The 17,244-nt window shown below is 40.0% G+C and overlaps 2 protein-coding genes across 6 annotated transcripts in view; one reads left to right on the top strand and one right to left on the bottom strand.

Moving 5' to 3' along the window:
* The window catches only part of LOC129743678 (plastin-1-like), a 102,779-nt gene extending 92,507 nt beyond the window's left edge, over positions 1-10,272 (top strand). For all 5 annotated transcript variants that reach the window (XM_055735784.1, XM_055735768.1, XM_055735793.1 and 2 more), the window contains 5 exons: positions 5,431-6,330; positions 6,396-6,606; positions 6,710-6,988; positions 7,055-7,308; positions 8,088-10,272. In XM_055735784.1, the coding sequence (XP_055591759.1) occupies positions 5,431-6,330; positions 6,396-6,606; positions 6,710-6,988; positions 7,055-7,308; positions 8,088-8,459 (2,016 nt within the window). In that variant the 3' untranslated portion in view covers positions 8,460-10,272. The remainder of the gene's footprint in view (positions 1-5,430; positions 6,331-6,395; positions 6,607-6,709; positions 6,989-7,054; positions 7,309-8,087) is intronic.
* Positions 10,273-12,967: 2,695 nt separating this feature from the next.
* Positions 12,968-16,521, bottom strand: LOC129739644 (WD repeat-containing protein 6-like). Its single transcript, XM_055731126.1, has 4 exons — positions 16,318-16,521; positions 16,045-16,241; positions 14,096-15,979; positions 12,968-14,034 (listed from the first exon to the last, which is right to left on the bottom strand). Exons 1-4 carry the CDS (start codon positions 16,376-16,378, stop codon positions 13,108-13,110), a joined length of 3,069 nt encoding a protein of 1,022 aa, XP_055587101.1. The 5' UTR covers positions 16,379-16,521; the 3' UTR covers positions 12,968-13,107.
* Between the last annotated feature and the right edge of the window lie 723 nt (positions 16,522-17,244).

The following is a 17,244-nucleotide window of genomic DNA, read 5'->3' as shown; positions in this document are numbered from 1 at the left end:
TCTCCCAGCTTGGCTTTCGTGTTTCGGTACCATTGAGTTTCCTTCGAATTGCTGGATTTTCTAATTTCTTCACCATCCATGCCACAAAATATACATATTTTAATTTTACACTTTTTCCAAACTGAGTACATTTCTTTAGGAGTCTCCCATCAGCACTTAATGAGCGAATTTGCCAATTGCCATATTTGTTTCTTCTCCAATGGAAATCCACTCCTGATTTATCTTGTCTTTATGATAACTTCAGCACATATACTTAAGGCACACATTATTCCCTGACCTCTTCTCGGAATAGTAGCGAGAAATAAGAATAATTATATCTTCAGGTTTTCAAATAAAAATCGTACCTACAGGCATGAGATTTTTTTTTCCAAAACCGGGAACAAATTCAGGAAAACGAACGCGCGACTGAAAAACACGTCCGGTCAAGAGCAAGGTTGCTTCGATCCGCTTACAGACCCGAACTAAAGTTTTAGTATAAAAATGACATTGTGGTATCAAAGGAAACTGAACAATAGTAAAAAAACGTCAGTTCTAACTTCTAACAAATCTTCATAACTTCTAAAAATTAGGAATTAGGAGTTAGGAATTATTTTGCATCTTCCTTATGCTGACTAGACATCTATCAAACATCTTCCAAGTGTCGGAACCAAACAAAAGAAAGAGCTGCCGATTGCCGAGATGTTTGATGAATTTTTCATTGTCGCTGATGGCAAGGTTGCCAATTTTTTCTCTTGTAATTTCTTTATTTGAAACGGCTCATACCTTGAGACTTTAAGTAGCAAAACTCGTTTCGTATGTTTAAAATGGTTTGCTTAAGATCATCACATTTTGAAGAGAACAGGAAATAGATAGGGAAATATGAAAATAAAAAGATTATAGACGAAGATCAACAGCTTTAAGGAAAAGGTATATTTCGAAAATGTTATTATTCGTGAAAATTAGTCCACGTGGCAATTCGCAGTCCAGACTTTTCCCGAACTGAAGGATTTGTCCATGTGAGGGAAGCTAGGACTGCGCAGAAACGTAGTCGAAATTGGGAGCAGCGTTTGAGGATTCCGGACTGACACGAAAAGTAGGCTTGCTGCGAAAATTTATTATAACGTTCCTAGTTTTGCGTACAAGGAGATTAAGATCATAGCAGGCAGTAGCAGATTTGAATACAATTTTCATTAGCATGTCAGACAGAGGAAAATTTACACGTGTTTTTTGCTTGCACAAATAAATCGAGAAGTTCTTTTATAGAAAACACTTTTCCTATCACGGTCCGAAATTTGAACTTACCCCAGCGGAAACTTCCGGAAGCGCCAGCTAAAACACGTTAGATTGCTTGACCAGTAGATTCCGAGGTTTAATACCTAGCAACGAGCGCATATCAACACCATAGTAACTACAGCACATCAACTACGTGGAGTCGGTTTTGACATAAGCGAAGAGTGGGTCGGATCTCTTCTGTTGGCAGGATTACCGGAATCCTCCAAGGTGATAAAACTCAAAAATTTCGAAGCAGCAATCAACGACAATGTCATCAAGACAAATCTACTGCAGGAAGTTAGAGCATTTGAGCCATCATCAAGAACAGCGTATTCAGGGAGGAAACAATTTTCAAAACCACCACCGAAGCAACACCAAGAAAGGCAACCATCGGATGTTAAACGAGGTCCATTTTGGAATACGCAAATCGCCTAACCATCTTTCAAGGGATTGTCCATATAAAGATAGGAAGCCGAAAGCATGGTGTACCGTTTTATCGACGAATGGAAACGAACATTTTGGCGAAGATTCGAGCTGGTTTAGGCGAAACTGTGAACCCGCTGGACTTCGAGCAAACAGTTCAGGATGATCAGCTGCAGTTTTCCAGCTGTGGTCGAAATGGTATCGGTTCCTGAAGGTGAATGCGTTGTGAACGTTAGTGCTGATGAAGGTTTCCATTCTTCAAAGTATGACGGCGCAGACGAATAAAGCGACAATCGAGGTCCTGAAGGAGGGAATGAGAATCCCCATCAGGGACTGGCCTCCAAATGTATCCGTGGTGGTAATCAAGGTTGCCGAAAAAAAATCTGTGTTTTTGACAAAAAAATTCTCGAATTCTGTGATTTGAACCTAAAATTCTGTGACGGTTTTCTGTGACGCTTTTTCTATGAAGTTCATAGGGAAATCACGTCAAACATCAACAAAATTGTAAATTTCTTACAGTTTTAATTGGAAAAAATCAATTTACATTACCTTGTTTTCATATTTTAAATGAATCATAGTAAGAAATAAAAAGTCGAAAATGACAAAAAAAATTATAATTTTGGAAATCTGTACAAAATTTAGAAAATCTGTGAGTTCTGTGAAAATTTTAAAAATTTTGTGAAAATACAGATTTTTCTGTGATTTCGGCAACCTTGGGTGGTAATACTCGTACTCGCTCCCAAGTCCTGAAATCGTCCGACGCTAGGCATTGGCAGGAAGCAATAGATGATGAGTATCGATCGCTCATCGAGAATGGCACGTGGAATTTGGTCGAACTTCCTGCGAACTGCAAAGCTGTTAGATCTAAATGGCTTTTCAAGAAGTAGCTCGATGGAAATGGTGATGTCGTGCGCCACAAAGTCAGGTTGGGTCTTTTTTCAAACTCAAAATTAAGCTGTTTTGGTTCAAAACAGCACTTTAGTGGCAGCCCTCACTTTGAAGTCGACTGGGCAATCGCAAAACTAAGTTCTGATAGGCATCTTTGTCATTCGAAGGCTGTTTCGCTGACAACGGTGGCATTATGACGTTCCTTCATAATCTTCCGGTAATTATTCCGGAACGGCAAAGTTTTGCGACGTGTTCGTTGGTTGCTGGATTAAACTCGCTTTTCAGTCCAACAAAGAAAGTTAAATTTTTAGTTCATTAGCTCAAACTCAGCTTTGCTCCCTCGCCGATGGAAAAAGGCGATCAGTTTTGAGTTAGCAGTTCGAACTCCGTTTTGAACCAACTGTAAGTTCATAGAATCGAACTATGTTTTGAACCACGGTCAAACTTAATTTTGAGCTTGAAAAAAGGAGCGTGAAAGCAGACCCGTGCTTTCACGTGGACGATAAGGTGGTGATAACCGAGACTGAGGAGTAGTTCCAAGAAATATTCCAAGGTCTTTTGACGAGCTTCAGAATCAACACCTTGCAGACATCGACCATTTTCTTGCCATGGAAGTTGTACGTGGTCCGGATGGGGTCAAGGTGGTTCCAGCTTAGCCAACAGCAGTATTTACATCCGGAAGTCAACCCAAGAATTTGGTCTCGGGGAGGCCAAACCCAGCAAGATTCCTCTTGATCCGAACTACGGGGAGAAGGAACGATATCTCATCCTTATCGGGGGTCTGCGCTACGTAGCTGTTCATACCAGGCCGGACGTGGTTGTCAGTACATCCATCCTAGCTCAAAAATCCAGCTGCCCAAATCAACTGGATTGGAATGAGGCAAAGCGTGCGATGCGATACCTAAATGCAACAGCCGACTTCAAGCTGAAACTTGGTTCCACAGAAGGCGAGTTGGCAATGTACGTGATGCGAACTGGGTCGGTGATGTTCGGGACCGAAAATCCAACTGCCAACTGGCCACGCAGTATTTTTCGGAGAAGGCATCATATTCTGAGGATCCAGGAAGCAAGCATGTGTGTCCCTCAGTCTTGGCCCGCCAAGGTGTTCGAGGATAACCAGAGCTGCATCAAAATGGTTGACAGTGACCAGGTCGAACGACGAAGTAAGCATATTGACACACACTATACTTCTTCGTTCGCGACTTAAAGCAGAAGGGCGTTGCTCATATCCTGGCAAAGCCGCTTCAGCGAGTGCGACTTGAAAAATGATCCATGTACTACTTCCTGAATAATTTGAGGAGGAGTGTTAAACGCAGCAGGCGTTTAATAGTAGCAAATAATCATAGTAACCAGTGTAAAGTTTTTGAATAAATTTCTCTCTCTTGTTCCAACTGTTAACGAAGCTAGTTCTTTCTTTACGGCACTTCATATGCCAAAAGTAATCAATGTCTATTGCAGCTTGATTGATTTCAAATTCTATGGGAATTTGAAACGGAATATGCGGAAAATTGAAAATTTGGTTGGGCGCGAAAAATGGGAAATGGTTTTTCGATAAAAACCATACTAAACAAATACCAAATCATCAGTGGAATAAGTTCCTCGTTAGAGTTGACTCGATTAGTTTTGTTGACTGGCCTTCGATCAGCTTTTCGAGCGTGCGATATCGAGCGATAATTACACTTGACAATGATAACCGCACTCTCTTATCGAGGACGACAAATGTCAATATGTCGATGATGATGTAGGCACCTAAGTACTCGAAGGCCAACCAACACATGAAATGGCATTAAGTTTCAAGTTTGTGATATAAATCGAAAAATTTCTACAAAGTTGTTGAAAACGGTGGAAACTTAGAGCTGTTTCACACAAACAACAAACCTATTCGGCAAAATATCTCTAAGCTCTCGCAGTTGGGTTTCTGCCGATAAGAACTGAAAATAAATGTTACCAGTATTTTGTTGTTATTGTTGGGTGCCGTGCAATAAAAGCCGAATTGCACCTAATTCGAGGAACAGATTGCATGCCAACGTAAGCTACCCGACTGAGGTGTATATTTAAGCTTGATTTCCAACCATGTGATGTCAATTGAACATATTTCGTTACTCAAATCACAGAATTACCTCAGGACCCCTTTCGTCTGTCTGCGAAGGAAATTTGATTCTGACAAATCATCTATGTTTGCGTAGTTTTTACACCCACTTTAAAAATAAAAATTCAGGTTATTAACTACTAATGGTCAATTCATCAAACTGCAAACAGTGGTCATTGAGAAAAACATTTAGATCTACGAATTAGTCAATAAAACATTACTTTACAGTTACCTACCAGTAATTAGGAGTATCGTCGTTTAACTGCTTCACCTAATCCTTACCCTCATCAGTCACGTGTTGAAAAAGTAGCATCATTAGGCTTTTTATATGAGCAGCACGTGCCTTTATTTTCGTTTTCAAAACAAGTCTCAAACCTAAACTCCGTACGCATGTCAGTCTTCGAGGCGCCGCACCGATGACTGGTTGAGCCAAACAGCTCTAGCACAATGCATACGTTGGTCGGGTTTAGTAGCACGATTCCATCAGCTGACGGGGGGAGGTGCGTGCAATGAACGCGCTCATTCCCCGACTTGCATTCAAACAGTTCCATAATTAGCTGCTCGATTGTCACGTTGAGGTGCCAACCGGCCTCCAACCCAGACTTTATTTGGGTGGTCAAGTTGAAGGCCCGATTAACATATGCCACAAACGAAAGCGGTACTTACCCATTTGATACTGGAATCATTTATTTTTGCTGGCTGACCTTGTCTATCCCATTTTATGATAAAAGTTGATGGTGTTACATTTTTAACGTATTTTTTGTTCTCTCTCTTCCCAGATCGATACAAATAAAGATGGTTTCATTGAGCTGAAGGAGCTGAAGGATGCTCTGGATCAGGTGGGTTTCAAATTGCCTGGCTACCAGGTACGATTGATGATCGATGAGTACAGCAATAAGCAACGGTCGCAACATGTGGGCAAACTATCCTACGATGAGTTTGAGGCGCTCTGCCTGGACCTCAAGGCCAAAGACGTGGCCAGCACGTTCAAAACCGTCGTTTCGAAGAAGGAAAACCTGGAAACCCTCGGAGGAATGTCCGATTCTTCGGCAGTCGGGACGACCCATTCGGTACGCATCGAAGAACAGCTCGCCTTCAGTGATTGGATCAACTCCAATCTGGTGCACGATCAGGACCTGAAACATCTGCTTCCGTTGGACGCGGAAGGTAAACAGTTGTACGACAAAATCAAGGATGGTATTCTGCTGTGCAAAATTATCAACCATTCTTGTCCGGATACGATCGACGAACGAGCCATCAACAAAAAGAACCTTACAGTCTACACCAAGTTCGAAAATTTGACCCTTGCGCTGGTGTCGTCGCAGGCCATTGGGTGTAACATTGTAAATATCGATGCCCATGATTTGGCCAAGGGAAAACCACATCTGGTGCTAGGTCTCCTGTGGCAAATCATCCGAATCGGTCTTTTCAGTCATATTACACTGGACAGCTGTCCAGGACTTGCCGCACTTCTAGCCGATGGTGAACAAGTGGAGGACCTGCTGAAACTTTCGCCCGAGGCAATCCTGCTTCGTTGGGTCAATCATCATCTGGAGCGTGCTGGGGTCGCTCGTCGTTGCACCAACTTCCAGTCCGATATATCCGATTCCGAAGTGTACAGCTATCTGTTGAATCAGATTGCTCCCAAAGATGCTGGCGTTTCACTAGAAGCTCTCCGAGTAAGATTCTGCTTTAAATCTAAAAAAAACAAATGAAAACACTAACCGATTTGTAACCATATCAGGAACCGAATGCTCTTAACCGTGCTGAGGTAATGCTGCAGCAGGCGGCTAAGCTGAACTGCCGATCGTTCGTTACCCCCCAGGATGTGGTCAATGGCGTGTACAAGCTGAATTTGGCATTTGTTGCTAACCTGTTCAACAATCATCCGGGCCTGGACCAACCGGACGAAATCGAGGGTCTGGAAGCGATCGAAGAAACGCGTGAAGAAAAGAGTGAGTGTTCTCTCCCTTAAATTAGTTTAGGAAAAAACTTTGAAACATAAAAACGAAATACAATACTTATTTATGTCAATTTAATGTTATACTTTTGCCGCAGCTTACCGCAACTGGATGAACTCGATGGGTGTGAAGCCGCACGTCAACTGGCTCTACTCGGATCTGGCCGATGGGTTGGTCATCTTCCAGCTGTTCGACATCATCCAACCGGGCATCGTGAACTGGAAAAAGGTGCACCAGAAGTTCACGCCGTTGCGTAAGTTCATGGAAAAGCTGGAAAACTGCAACTACGCTGTGGAACTGGGCAAGCAGCTGAAGTTCTCCCTCGTTGGAATTGCCGGACAAGATTTGAGCGACGGCAACGCGACACTGACGCTGGGTACGACTTTCGAATGCAATGATTTTTGCAAATCATTTTCTAACTGATTTTTTTTACCAATTTTAGCACTGATCTGGCAGCTGATGCGTGCCTACACTCTGTCGATTCTGTCTCGATTGGCCAATACCGGAAATCCAATAATCGAGAAGGAAATCGTGCAGTGGGTTAACACGAAGCTGAAGAATGCCGGCAAGACTACCAGTTTGAAGAGCTTCCAGGATTCGGCTATTGCCGATGGCAAGATTGTGATCGATCTGATCGATTCGATCAAACCGGGCAGCATCAACTATGACAACGTGAAGGATGGAGGAAATGCAGAGGTTAGTCAAAGCTGTTTCCTTGAATCTGAAGCATTTTGGATATAAGAAAATTATGCCATCAACTCGGCAAGATGGTGTTATAGAGTTTCATTCTCTGGCCAAAAAAACTAAAACGAAGAAGAAGAAGAAGAAGAACTCGGCAAGATGTGCTGTCATTGGCTTTAGCCATCACCACCAGGGTGACAGAAACAAACAAAAAAAATATGCCATCAGTAGTTTGTGCACAAGCATAACACCACCCACTAGATTTGTGCTTATTCTCCTCTTTCCATTGCGCTCTCTTTTGGAATGAATGACCCTCTCTGGTTTGAAATCTCGCTCGAGGAAAAAAGTATGCTCTCTCTCTCCAGGTTTTGAAATGAGAGTGAATCTCGAGTTGCTCTAGCGTAACAGTCGGTAACGCCTTCTTATAGGATTGATTCTCTCGCTATATGAAAGTGCGGCTAAAAATAAATCAAGTTTCAAATGCGCTTTCGCTCTGCTTTATCGAGGTAGAGTTGATCTTATTGGAATATTTTTTTTTTAATTATCAATGGAAATTAATATTGAATTGTGATTGAGCGCTATATATAGCAGTATCTTTTAGTACTTATATTCATGTTTATTGATATCAATCACAATCTCATAAATCTGTTTCATTAATTTAGAAGCTAAAAAGTGTGTTTTCCTTAACCTGACTATAAAGTTAAGTGTAACTAACAGGCTGCGTAGTAGTTATTAAAATTACAAATAACAATTTACAAGAAGAACGTTTTCACAACCCCTCATTTTCTTCACAGGAAAATCTGGAGAATGCCAAATACGCGGTCTCGATGGCACGTAAGATCGGTGCCCGGGTGTACGCCCTACCGGAGGACATAGCTGAGGTGAAGCCGAAGATGATTATGACCGTGTTTGCCTGCCTGATGGCCATGGACTACGTCCCGAACATGGACAGTGTCAGAAGCAACGGTAATGCCGCAACGGAACCAGTGACGGTTGTGGCAGCAGTAGCAGCTCCGGCGGAACCCATCGTGCCTGTCACCACCAAGGTTGAAGTAGTGGAAGCAGCAGTACCGGAGGTGGAATTGGTTATCACTAACGGCAATGGCACGGTCAATGGGAACGGTGCAATTGAAGAAACTACAGTGGCAGTCGATGAATTTGCGTAGGACAGCAATAATAGATAATAGGATGCCCATGCAGGGGCAGTTTCGTTCTGGAAATGAACCAGAAATAGTCAGAAATTGTAGGAAAGATTGTATGCAGAAGAGAATGAAGTAGTTAGGATGTTTTTTTTTGTTTTAAACTGGGATGAGATAATTTCGTTATCTCAAACGAATGCTTGGTTGCGTCCTACGCCAGTATTGGAAGTAGATTTGTTTCCGCCTTTTCGTTGACAGTTTCGTATTTCTGTGGAACGATAAATCTGCATATTCGGGAAACGGAAGTGCTAGCAAGTGGTGTAGAGCCAAATAAAAAAAATGAACAGGCGTATTTTTCTTCAACGTAATATTTTCTTGTCGTCTATAGTATATAATATTTAAGATAATGTTTTTGTATTATATTTTTCTTTTATAGTTTAGTGTCGTACGCATTTAACAGTTGAACAATCGTAAATTAAAAACAAAATCCTGTCTTGAAATAAGGAATAACAGAGTTTACTATATTGTATTTGAAATATAAGTTCGATCATATTACGATTGCTAAAGTGGGATTTGTTATTTTGGCCTTCGATCGATTTTGTTATCGTTTCCTCTTAAAACAAACGCGTGTCATTTATTGTATTTTCTTTTCCATATATATTACCTTATAGATGATGAAACAGGCAAGCGGTCGAGCGAGTGTGCCAAAACAAAAATCGAAATCGAGTCCCATTAAATGGTTGCAAATAAAATGAATTATACAAAAAATAAAAACAATTTTATGTGCAGATTTGAATCCGCGTGTGTTTGCGTGTTTGTGGGATGCTTTGAATTTTTCGGTTTTGTTTTCATCTTACAACTGAATTGTTATCCAAACCTTTCAAATTACACTTGTTATTATAATTAGCATCATCATCTTTCTATTAATACACATCGATATACAGATCTTAATTATGAACAATGAAGTAAAAATTTGGATTGTAAACATTTTGCTTATTGACAAGAAATACTTGAGTCGATCGTTTGTTTCCGAAACCAAGCAATATTTAAATTTTAATTTTAAAATAAAACCCTTGATTCCAAGCGGGAATTAAACGATTGGATTATGTTTGTGTAAAATAATACCATTAATTGTGGATATAGGTTTGACCTATATTTAATTGCTTAAACTGTCTAATCAACTACCTACCACCTAAAACTAGGGAGGAAGAAAAGAACAAAAAAAAACAGTAACATTTAAGGCGTAGATATGTAACAATGGAATTTATCACTATAAGCATCGAAAAACGCGTACGATGATGGTGAAAATTGTCCTAGCACTGGAAGAGTTCACAAAGGCTTGAAACATTTTAAACCAATTAGTAGAAGAAAACATAAGCAAATAACAAACAACCACCAGAAATATGTAATCTAATTTTTTGGAGAAAACATTTACCAAATATAAGGATATAACCAACAGAGGAAGAAATTGCGCATTGCTTGCGTTGCACTTAACAAACAGCAATTAATACACCAATAAAATTTACAATAGAGGGGGAAATAAATAGAAGAAGAGAATTCGACAAGAGATAAGAAAACGCAAGATACATACATGTGACGTTGAAAGACTCGCGGATGTAGCTATTATAGCGCATGACTTCACTGGTATATACAAACTAACAAATTACTAAAAAGAAGCGAGTGAAAACCAGTAATCTGGTGGGAAGCGTAAGGAACAAATAACACTATAATTTGAAATGCTAGGTACATAATTATACAAAAACACAGAAAAGACACTACATACATAATACATATGCCAATGGAAATGATGAATAAAGGGAATAAGAAACAGTAAATCCAATCCTGTGTTTTTGTTCCAAATCTCCGAAAAGTTCCAAGCCAAAATAGGTTTAAGATTACCAACTGAATAATTTGTTTCCACCTTGGTTTGTAGCTCGATTTCGCATTTTTTTTTATTAAATAACATATCAATGGATGATCCCAATAATTTAATGTATACGGAGCAAGTCTATTAAAATTATATATAAAAAGACCACACAAATTTCACTCGTCTAAACGCAATCAATTTTTATTTTTGAATAAATTTCTCGAATCAAAGTGTTTAGATTAACGGTTGAACGTCCTGATAACGCCGATTAGATCAGTTGTTCTGACGAAGGGGGGAGTGTAGAGCTGTAAATTTCGGTTTCGTAGTCCTTGGGATCGAACACTTAGGTTAACCGATTCCAGAAGCGATGGACAGTCAATTCTCGTTGCCAGGATATCGAAGATAAATAAGGCCGGATGGCTGCTCGACGGGCTTGTAGCGTGTCGAAGCAAATGAGGTTGCTGCGGGTCTCATATCTGGAAGGTAGTAGCATTCCACAGAAAACGTCGTGCTAAAGCTTCAATCCGATCAGTGGTATTCTAATAGAAGGGGCGTCAAACGGCCGATTCATACTCCAGGATTGAGCGAATTAAGCTACAGTAGAATCTTTCAAACAGTACACTTCTCTGAAATCCTTTGTAACACGGAATAAAAGCCCAAACATCGAGAAGCTTTATCAACTATATGTAGTTGGTTATGTGCCTTGAAGTCAAGCCACTGTTGAAAAACCACACCTAAATCCTTTATGTGGTCAACACGAACGATTAAATGGTCCGAAAAGAAATGATCGGCGAAAATGGAATGCCGTTTGCGCGAAAAAGTTATGACGGAACATTTACTTCGGTTCAACGTCAGGCAGTTGTCGTTGCACCAGGTATAGCAGAAAGGTTGAATTGTCTTTGCAGAGAAGCAGTATCTTCAGGGCCTTCAATTGCGTTGAACAATTTCAGATCATTAGCGTAGGCGAGTTTTGGTCCGTCAAGAAATAAGAGAGCGTCATTGAAGTAAATGGGAAACACAATCGGTCCTAGGTGGCTCCCTTGCGGAAACCCGGATGTAGCAGGAAACTTTCTTGAAAACGGATCCGCTAATTTAACGGTCAGCTTTCTTCCGATAATGTAACTATGAAATTAGAAATCTAATAAGGAACCATAGATACATGTATAGACCACATACCATAATCTGTAGGGGAGAATGAGGATACTTGATCCCTGGGGATACTTGATTCCTTAGCTATATCTCGAAACTGGAATGTCTTACAAAGATCAAATGTTCTAGAAAAATGTGCCAAAATGAGCAAAATAACAATGCTTGTAGCTTAAAAAATTTTATCAAAATAATTGTTTGTGTAATTGAACTTTGTTTGAAAAATTTCACAAAATGTAACTTGAAGATCTTTTTCCATCACTTTAAAATGTTCCTTACATGGGAAAATTATGAAAAAAATATTTGTTCCAATGTATCAATCGTTTGAGCGTAAAATGAACTACATAATGCCATATTTTCAAAGCAATGGAAAACTCTCAACTTTTTTCAGAAAAAGTTTTCTAAAACGTTGATTATGGGTACAATTGATCCCCTAGAGTTGGGTACAATTGATCCCCCCTTCCAAACGGCATATTCTTCTTCTGAATTGATCGTTATGATTGCTGATTACGAAATTACTAATATTTATCCAAAAACTAATATATATCAAACAATTGTCTGAAGAAAAGAGCAAAAATAATTAATTTTCTCTTAATTATAAAAAATAGCGCCTTTAAGTATGCAATGTTATTAGCGTTGAGACAAAGTTATAGAATTTTCATCTATGTTTGCTATAAATTTGTGAAATGAGAACAAACATGATCAAAATAGTCAATAAACATTCTATCTTGAGGTTTTGTTTGATTTTTATACACGGATTAAGGCTTCCTGAATAAAAGATCAAGTCTTCTTTAATAGGGGATCAAGTCTCCCCTAACTTCAGAAAAATCGCAATTTTTTTACTCCCACGAAAATGCTTCTAGTTCATCAATGGGTTTAAGTATCGATCTAATTTTTGGAGCATAGAAACTTGAAGTTACAAGCTGTCAGAAAATGTCAAAGACGACGAGTTGCTAAATTTTTCCAAAAAGATATGGTGAAAATAAGAAAAAGGGATCAAGTATCCCCACTCTCCCCTATAGATTGCATCATCAATTGCAATGATCGATTCATTCTAATTTTTTTTTATTTAATCATTTATTTTTCTTTCGAAGGCTCGTTTGCTGTAAGGCCTAAGAAGCCGAGTGATATTTTATATCTTTCAGATGGGAATCCTTTTCTTGGTTAACGATTCGATCCACTCTTTCATTTATAGCCAACCTCCAATAAGAACCGCTTCTAGCGCTAGGCGTTCCAACTTGCCGTTGAAAGCTGTCCTCGATCGGCTGATGTTGCACAGTGGGAACCATCGACAAAACTTATTCTCACTCCTTCTCTTTTGATAGAATTTGGTTTAAAATCCCTGAGAAAAAAGGAATAAAAAAAAATCTTTTGATGGAATTCTTAGTTTTTTACTGAAGAAAATAAAAGGAAATCAAATTTCCAGATTGTTTTTTAACTCAAATAGCTGAAAAGAAAAAATAAATAGAAATTTGCTTTCATATCATAGCATCTTTTGGGGGAATACAAGAATAATTAAAATATATGCTTCAAAAATAACTTTTATTTCATATCTAGTAAATGCATATGAATGACTAAGTTGTCCATCACGGGGCCATACCCGAAAAAAGACACAATAATTCAAAACTTGGATAACTTAATAAATTTACATTCGTTTCGCCTTCAAGACTCTTCGTCCAAATCCAGGAATTCGAAACCACACCCGTAAACAAAAGCGGTGGGTGGTCCACTGGGCAACACTACGAGGCCCTTGATATCAGCCACGCAAGTCACTAGCCGTTTCAATGTAGTCATCTTTTGGAACCCTTCGAAGCACCAAAGTTGAACGGTTTGGTCAACACTCGTACTCCAGAGAGAACTCGGTCCGGCGAATTTAATCCCGGTAACTTGAGCACTATGGGCGCCCTCCCATCTAAGTTGGTTTTCTGTACAGAACCCGAATTCGTTTGCTTTAAGGTTAATTTTGCTTACAACCACAGATTGATCATCACCACCCGTGGCCAACAGAAATCCGCCTTCCTTAGGTAGTTGCCAAATATCGAACGAATTGATGCCACTCTTATGATGCTCCACCTGGTACAAAGGTTTCTTCGCGTTTTCGGCATCCCAAAAACAAATCAAACCATCAGTGGCCATCGTTAGAATCACTGATCTCCCAGAAATCATAAGCTTCGCTAGGCGAAGAAAACACTTTCCGTAGTAAACTTCGTCAGTTGGGTGCAGATTGTAAGAACCATCGTTTTCCGCTGACAATGAAAATTGGCGCAAAAAACCATCCGAACAGCCGACAAATAATTTGAGCTCCTGTGGCGCTGTTGAAACTGCAGTTACACACATGAACCGTGTTTCGGGATCGAATGCGACGTTGCGATTCGTGCGCCACCGGGATCGTTCAGAGTCCGAGGCGTGAAGCATATAGCGAAGTACTTCCTTTGAGCGCATCGTTAGCATGTCAAGAGTTGTAATGCAGAGCTGAGCACGTCCTCCGGCGGAGATGAGTAACAACTTTCCTCTTTCACATGGGTGCTCCATGCAAAGCAATGCTTTGATGCTGGATATGTGGCTATGGATTTGGATACCGGGTACCATCTGAAAACAAAAACATATTGAGTATCCAGTAGAGAAACAACTAAAACGGATGAAAACCTACCTCCACTCTGTCCCCACTTGTTGCTAGCCGATCTACACGAATGATATTATCTTCGCCACCGGAAATAATCAATCGAACGTTATCGCTCCACTCGACCACTTCTGCATCATTGCACGCCTTGGCATACCAACCGAACCGAGGTATCGTTAGCAGATCACAGCCACCGTGCCCCGAAATCGCCATCGGCAGTTTAACCTGCCGTAGTCTTTTGTGCTGAATGAAAATCAATCGCGATGGCCACCGGCAGTCCCAATATCGATGACCTCCGCCGCAGTTTACTTGGAACAGTATTTCTTGTCCATTTGCCACGACGAAATGTGAATCGTTGAAACCCATAATCAAGCCATTATCAATTCGATCAATCCAGCTAATAGGCGTTTTTTGGGAGCTAAACAGTTGCAGCGTTTGCTTGACATTGTGAAGGAAGATGGTTTTCAGTTGTCCATCGTGACCGGAAGTAATCAGGAATTGTCCACTGGGTGTTGATTCTTGATGCTTTATTTGAGTAATTCCAAGTTTCCCATGCAGATGGGATAGTTTATGGATTGGTTCTGGACTTCCCCTATTAAATAGAAAAAGGTTACCGTTTCGATCCGCTAGTAGGAGATGATTTTCGGTACAATATACAGATGTAAGCCATCGTTCAGCGGATTTTGGCAGTTGATGTGATGATTTGATTTTCAGTGTTTGTAAATCATACACTAAGCATCGACCGTTATTATCGCAAAGTATCAAGTCATTGGATCTACAACAATGCAGGGAACGTATTATACTGAACTTTACTGGGGAACCGGTTGAAGTTGATTGATCAGAGACAAAGCTCAATTCAAGATTTTCGACTAGACTTATAGTATTGCATTTTTCGTTTAACGCCAATACACTGAGAAAACTGTCGCCTGCGACAAAAATTCGACTTTCAAATGTGTCCAGTATGCTGCATTTGAAAGTGATTGTATAAGAGGCCAATATTTTCGATTCGCTGAACAGAATAATTCTGTTTAGATTAGTCACAGCTACCATCATATCGTTTGCTAAAAACTTCACTTTACTCAGATATTCATTACCAATCGCTGGACTTATATCTTCGAATAGAACCCGACTCGTTTGGCAAAGATATTCGGCTATGATAAATTTACCGATGTTCCCATTGCTTGCACAGGTGAAAACGGTCTGGGATTGCGAATCATAGTCTAAGTTCCAAATAGTTGAACCATCTTCCATACGTTTCTTTGTTATTAATTCACCATCCAAGCTCCATAGGCAAATGTTGGAATCCTCTCCAATAGAAACAACTACGACTATATCGCCTTCTCGCACGATCTGGCTATGAAACACCCTGGCCGTATGACCAAAGCAATATTTTTTTTCGTGAAGTTCAAGCTGCGAATCATTGTGAGCTCGCATGGTCCAAAACTTTACCGAGCGATCATCGGACGTAGTCACAAGCATTCCGAGCTCCAAATCACATTGAATGCTGAAGATAACTCCATTGTGAGCCGATAAGCTGCACAAGGTATGTCCGAGCACGTTCCAAACCACCAGTAGGCCCAATGCCGTTCCGCTTAGAAACATCAAATCGGCCCATCGATCTCCCACGATCGTCGAACAGTACAAGGTCGACCGATCCTTACAAATGCTGCGGTTATCGATGAACCAGGCGCCGCATTGTAACCTGGTGAGTCGGATGGCAACTCCATGGGCCGTAATGAGGCAGATAGTAGACCCATCTGACATGAGTCGACTGCAACTGATCCAATCGTCAATACGGTCGCGAGAGTGCATCAGCAACACGTCTTCACCAGACAAACTGCTCGGGAAAAATAACATGTCAGATGTCATGTTGCATTTTATTGGTATATGGCTACATTCGGAGAATGTGTTGTCCTGTAAAAAACGATTATTATAACAACTGCCTGGCTGCCGTTAATAAATTTTTCAATTATAGTTACTTGATTTAAGAGAACAGAGAACAACCGGTAGCCGGCATGAAACAGCACCAGCAGACTTCCATCTGCAACATAATTTGAGCGTTCTTGTCTGAAGTCAATGCCTCGAATTTTGTCTGTTACTTCCGGCACCCGGAGCGAGCTTTTCCGAGTGGATCCATCCTCTGACAGGAACAATAAATTCAATTCATTTCCGATAGCTGCAAAAGTTAGTTTTTTTCATGAAATAACCAAGCAAATTACTATCAAACATAGCACATTTTTTATAATACTTACAGAAAAGCAACTTATTTCCCGGCACCACGCGAATGCTGGTGGCATCCGTTTGAACACGCATCGGGAGATTGTCAACAGAAAATTGCAAGATACTTGTCGTACAAAAATGGAAAATTTTAACCTGATTTGGTGTCTGTTGCTTATTTGCGCATAAATACTTTGGGATTTAACAGAACGTAAAATGATAAAAACTTGTGCGGATTTAAAATAATTGTATCGCGTGCGCGCGCATCTGTTATTGCATTTATAAGGTGTTGTTTATATTATTGCGTTTTAAGTGTTTGCAGGGCTGGGCACATAAAACAAACGCTTAACGAAGTATGAACCGTTTGTGGAATGCAAAAAATGATGTTGGTGGGTGTCTTCAATAAAAAAGAAAAAAGTTAGCGTTTTGGATCATGAAAGATCAAAACATTTTGCGGTTAATGTCTTATAATCTTTTAAAAAACGAAATCGTTTTACATCTCAGATGATGTTTCATGGATCAAAGGAACACATGTTGGAAACTGAAGTCGGTTGCGAAGAATGATTCTGTAAAACCAGTCGAACTCCCTTGAAAAAAGTCACTTGATGGGAGTTTTTAAGCAACGGTAGCGACACCATGTCCTCCATATAGAGAGTTTAGACTAGTTAGGAAGCTTTTGAGAACAGCCGTACATTTTCTCCTTATAACTATATACAAAACGTCAAAAATGTACCAGCTGGCATCGCAGATTGATGAGTGACTTTCAAAAATAAGAACCTTTTGTTAATGGTATTTTTTGTCAATGTTAAAAAACAGTGGTTTACGATGAGTGATATTTTATAATAATGTTAAAAGCTTAATTCCTCATCATGGACATCTTCTGTGTTCGGTTGATAAAAAGCAAAAACAGATAAATATTTAATGAAAGCAATCAATCACTTGGACTAAGACCAAAAACGTCA

Source organism: Uranotaenia lowii, chromosome 1, assembly GCF_029784155.1.
Source record: "Uranotaenia lowii strain MFRU-FL chromosome 1, ASM2978415v1, whole genome shotgun sequence".
NCBI classification, from domain to species: domain Eukaryota; kingdom Metazoa; phylum Arthropoda; class Insecta; order Diptera; family Culicidae; genus Uranotaenia; species Uranotaenia lowii.
This window is presented reverse-complemented; position numbering and strand designations above follow the sequence as displayed.